At 34.0% G+C, this 5,234-nt stretch overlaps 1 protein-coding gene across 3 annotated transcripts; it reads right to left on the bottom strand.

The window, feature by feature from the left end:
• Positions 1 to 433: 433 nt before the first annotated feature.
• LOC130640538 (ankyrin-3-like) lies at positions 434 to 4,789 on the bottom strand. Of its 3 annotated transcripts, none has more exons than XM_057447161.1 (2): positions 3,299 to 4,789; positions 434 to 1,747 (listed from the first exon to the last, which is right to left on the bottom strand). In XM_057447161.1, exon 2 carries the CDS (start codon positions 1,726 to 1,728, stop codon positions 877 to 879), a length of 852 nt encoding a protein of 283 aa, XP_057303144.1. In that variant the 5' UTR covers positions 1,729 to 1,747; positions 3,299 to 4,789; the 3' UTR covers positions 434 to 876. The 3 variants fall into 3 exon arrangements, with proteins under 3 accessions (XP_057303144.1, XP_057303142.1, XP_057303143.1); XM_057447159.1 differs by lacking the exon at positions 3,299 to 4,789 and adding an exon at positions 2,655 to 2,739; XM_057447160.1 differs by lacking the exon at positions 3,299 to 4,789 and adding an exon at positions 2,600 to 2,665.
• Positions 4,790 to 5,234: the final 445 nt, after the last annotated feature.

Genomic DNA, 5,234 nt, shown 5'->3' with positions numbered 1-5,234 from the left:
CAGGTCGACAGCTGCAGAGCATTGACCATTTTCGCTATTCGTAAATTTTCCTAGTGACATCCTCCTGCGCGTGTGCACAACGAAATGATCTACGTCGGGGTCCCGACGGTAACAAGTTGCGGGTACAATGGTCATTCTGGCATTAACAACAATTAGTATGCTTTTGTAGACTATGGACTTAACCAAAAAACCTTAGATCCTAAAATAAGTCTGATGTACACAGTAAGAGGCGAACTTTGACAAATTTAAAAATGCTCGACTCTAATATGGAAAGAGCAAACTTGTTAAATTATCATTGTATCATTGAAATTTTGTTTTTTAACCCTCTATATTGGCTAACATTCACTCCAAATGTTATGAAACTGAATGAAAAAAGACGACCATGTACCAATATATTGTGCAGGAAACAACCAACTTATGGACCTTCTTCGTGTTTCATGCATCTTGATGTATCACTACTTTTTCCCTATTGATTACGCCCTGTCTATCAGCGGTTACCATTGTGCCACCTCGAAGTATACGTCTCGCAAAGCTTGGATCACATGTATGGTTTAATTCGGTAAATTGGATAAGGAATATCTAATCCAATAAAAAACTTTCGTTATAAATGTAATTTTAAAAATGAAAAGTGCAAATTAACTAACCTAGATATTTCAATACAAGCTTTTTTATATAAAAGTAAAAAACTCCAAATTATGTAAGAGGAAAAACCCGAAATCAATGCTAGGTAGAGTTAACTGCGAAAAGAAATGAAGAAATTCAAGAAAGAAATTGAAATTTTGTCAACACCAATTCAGCATTCTGGCTATTTTTTTCTAGATTGTCGATGTTTTGTTGTAGATAGAGTGCATAAAAAACATGTTTACCAGATAAGAACTATTGCCTAGCTTTTGTTTTTAAATATTTTTGATATTCATCATCCATGGAAGAGGCTCGACTTCTCCGTTTATCAAAGTGTCCATCCAAAATCAGAGTCTGGTCCGCACCATTTTCAATAAGAACTTGGGCGCACTCAAAGGAGCCTTCATTTACGGACACCTCTAACGGAGAGAAACCTGTACTATCCAAAATGTCAATAAAAGCACCATGATTTATTAAAATTCGAATTATATCAGCTTTGTCTTCGAACGCTGCTAAATGCAATGGCGCGTATCCATCACTGTTTAATTTGTTGATGTTCACCTGACCACTTTGAAGCAAGCCAACAACAAGATCAGCGTAACCATCTGCTATAGCTTTGGAAAGTAATTTGTTTGGTTCGTACGAATGCGTCATGTTTGCCCTTCGGGTCCGCAATTTAGAGCTTTTGCTCTGTTTTAATAGTAACCCCTGGAGAGAGTTTCTGCGTGTTGGTATCGCCGACGTTCGGTTGTCACAATAACTTTTAGTTTTTCTAAGCGGTTCTTTTTCTTTATCACTGTTCTCTGCTAGCAGAGCCGAAAGTTCAGCGCCCTTACAATCGAGATTGAGGAAATCTATCAGGTTTTCCGATTTTCTCCGAGGGGAAGTAATTTTCCGAATGTTTAATATTTCTTCGTAAGATATATTTTGATTATCCGTCAATTCGTTTAACGTAGGATAAGAGCCTGACAACTCCTTCGTGTTAGATATCGATACTGGTAGTGGTACTGTTTTACTATCTTCATATATGATCTGCGGAGGAGGATCTGAATCTCTTCTTTTTCCTGACAAAGACACCTTGCGCAGAGCTTCTTTTACTTTGATCATAATGGTAGCTGCAAGTTCTCTAATTAATAATAAATAAGAAAAATGTTTTAAAGAAAATCGTAGCCATTTCCCCTATTTTTGTTCTAGTTGAAGCAACTTTCTAGTTCCGGTTTGTGATACTAAAACAGCAGAACCTACTTAATCTGGGATTAAAAGCTTGTAATCTTCTTTATATTTCCTGTATTTTAAGATACTTTGTGGTTTTTCTAGTGCTACTAGTAAAGGCGTCGTTTATCGCAATAACTGAGTTCATTCTAAATGCCTAATTGACACAGTTATAACCTTGTCCCCAAGGCTTGTTAGGCTTTTATGTTTGGTCGGCCTGAACAAGCTATGGGGACGAGGTGACACTGCTACTAACGGTAACAAAGAAATGCTCCCGTGAACATTTAAAAATATACGTCGTATAGCTCATTGACGTATTAGGGCGGTTTTAACAAACCATGCGTCAATGACTGGCTTAATACCCACCCCAAAAATGAATAGTTTGTAAAATCAAAGCCTACTTTTACTAAATGGCGCTACACCCTTACACCCTCACACTCTTAAAAAACAACGCCTCTAAAAAGGTTCTTGAGAAAAATTAGCCCATGACCTGCTTTAATTAGGAGGTTCTACGAGACATTTGTATGTAAATACCTGATATAAATGCAAAAAACAAACAAACAAGTTAGGCCAAGAATCCCTGCAGGTAATCATGGACTAAAAACATTTATTCTAAGTAGGCATTTAACAAAGTACACTTCGATAAACTAAAGAAGAATTAAAGAAGTGTTGAGATAAAACAAATTGAAAAGTGCAATTTAACCATGAGCGATTTGTTGACCAAATAGAGTAATGCAAAACTAAATCATCATAATCATAAGCCCACCTAAGTACTAAAGCCGAGAAGTTTATGATAAAAAACAATCTTCTGAATCAACTACCTTCGTTTCTGCTAGATATATTGAACATGATCAAATTTTTGACAATCGTTAACTTTTGGCTTATTATTAGTTAATTCGTTTTTGTAAATATTGATGCAATTAGAAAATATAAAATGTCAACAATCTTATTTTTTGATAAACATTTTCCTCTCTGTCGCATTTATCTCTCCAACGTAGAGTTTTTTTTTATGACCAAAGAAATAAAAGCATTTTTTTGTTAGAGTTTACATCCTGTGAAAAACAAGTTTATATCTTTATGAAAGAGCTAGGCAAGTTGTCTAGAAATTTGTATATATTTTAAAAATTCCTAATTAATTCTAAGATTTTGGACTTCGAAGTTTCACTGATTATGCATGACATCGTGAACTAGCTCTGAATAAGATATTGTATTTAATGGGTTAAAAATAGGGTTAAAAATGTTTTTTGCCATTCGGTTTGGTGTCTTCAAATACATGTTTCAGAGCTAGTTCATATATCATAAATTTGCATAATTTGAGATATCTTAAAACCTGAAGACCATAGCTCAAGAACAGGTAAAATTTTTTCGAAAATAAAATAAAAAGATTCCAGGACAACTCTCAAGTTTCACTTGTTTTATCGCGAAAAGCAAGCTTTAAGATGCTAAAAATATTACAGTCACCTACCTCAAGCAACGTCGTAAAAAAACCTCTAAGATGAAGTGTTTAAAAGCTTATCCTTGTGTGCTAAGCCTAATAAGAATGAAATCAGCATGGGACCTAGCAAAATATCAATGGTTCGTGCTTTAAATCAATGCTCTATATTTTTACAGAGGCGAAGTGAGATTACTCCTTATTTCATGTTAATTACTATCAATCAGAAACGATTTAATTTACATTAACGTAATACGGGCATAGAACATAAAGCTTCAAAACACGCAAAGAACAATTTTAACTGTCCAGAGTCGCATCAAAGACATTAAGTTCTGTGGCTAATGACATCATCATGTTAATCTTGTCTCAATATCTGACAAAAGCGATTCATTTGGTTTATGTTATGTTATTCGTTTCATGTATTATCGCACGCCATGCTGTGTTAAGGGCTATACATAAAAAGAATCTACAAAATTTTGCCGATTTATTAACCCCTTCGCCCGTACTCGTCTGCCTATTTTTTAACACCCCATTCCCTATTTCCATGTGGACGCAAATTGTGATATTTAGTACAGCTTTTTGGTTGAAAACCTTTTGCTAGACAATAAAAAAACTACTAAGAATTCTCTATTTAAAATGCTTCTCATGTAAATATCAAAATGACTTGTATAATGTTATTTTCTCTCTAAAAAGACAACTAAATCAACTAGAAATGCAAAAAAAATTCTCTACAGGATTTCTGCTCACGGCTGAACCCCCTCTCTCCCTATGTCCGATTTTGCCTCGGTTGTTCCCTAACCCTTTCTTCACTAAGGTGCTGACGTCCTTTATGGATGACCCCTTGATTGATTTTTATAAAAATAGAAATTTAGACTTAGTTTGAGGTATCCCTATTTTGTCTTCGTATCTAAAGTTTCCTTCTCACCATTACAACTTTTTGCAACCCAAAACCTACGCATTACAAGTTTCGCAAAATAAAACTTATGGCTTATGTTTCCAGTATATTTTACCGCAAAAAGACAAATCTATGGTTTCCTTAGTTCCCATTTTCCACCACTTTTATATAAAAAAGTGTATGTGGATTAAGCCTAATGATGAGAGATCTCCATGACGTAATGAAGACCTCTTAACATTCAAGAACAAACATAATAAAGATACGATAATAACACTACAACAAAACCAACAATAGAACAACAAAAAAACCACCACAATAACAAAAACAAGAAGAGGAACATCGCAAAACAACAACAACAGCAAAAACCAAACAAACAACAACAAGATAATAAATTAAAATTAAAAGTCTACTCTTTACTGCTTTTGCATGTCTCTCTACCATATGAAAAACTTTTTAACCCTGCTGATACTATTTTCTTCTTTTATCGTTCTTGATAACAAAATAACAAAGATGTCGCCAAGTTATCGCTGAACCTTAATTTATAATTAGATGATTTAAATTAGCTCAGCAAAAAATAACATATATGACATATATGTAATTTGAATTGTAGAACTAAACATTGTGAAAAGTTTTTTGACAAACTATACATAAAAATGGCCATGTTTCCTTGCAGCGTATTACCAAGCTTTTTCGTCCAAAACTTTTTTTAAAACCTCAACACGGATTATTAGGGATCAGTAAACAAAAAATTGTTATGAAAATTGTGTAATCAGGATTAATACGTTAATAAGAGAATATAATTCTTTTATCACATCAAAAAAGAAAATTAATATTATTCTCTCCTCCGTTCGGTAATTAAGAAAACAATACACGCCTATTTTATAATTGCGAACCGGAATCTTTTTTCAGTTAGGCTAGAAAAAGACTCTTTATTATCGGGTAAACGAAAACTACTCCCCCGTTCTTTACCTCCTTAGTTTCTCATAGTAAAACAAAAACAACTCCTCTGTTTCTTACCTCCTTAGTTTCTTAGAAGAAAAACAAAAACAACTCCTTCGTTTCTTACCTCCTTAG

This window comes from Hydractinia symbiolongicarpus, chromosome 1 (assembly GCF_029227915.1).
Source record: "Hydractinia symbiolongicarpus strain clone_291-10 chromosome 1, HSymV2.1, whole genome shotgun sequence".
Lineage (NCBI taxonomy): Eukaryota > Metazoa > Cnidaria > Hydrozoa > Anthoathecata > Hydractiniidae > Hydractinia > Hydractinia symbiolongicarpus.
This window is presented reverse-complemented; position numbering and strand designations above follow the sequence as displayed.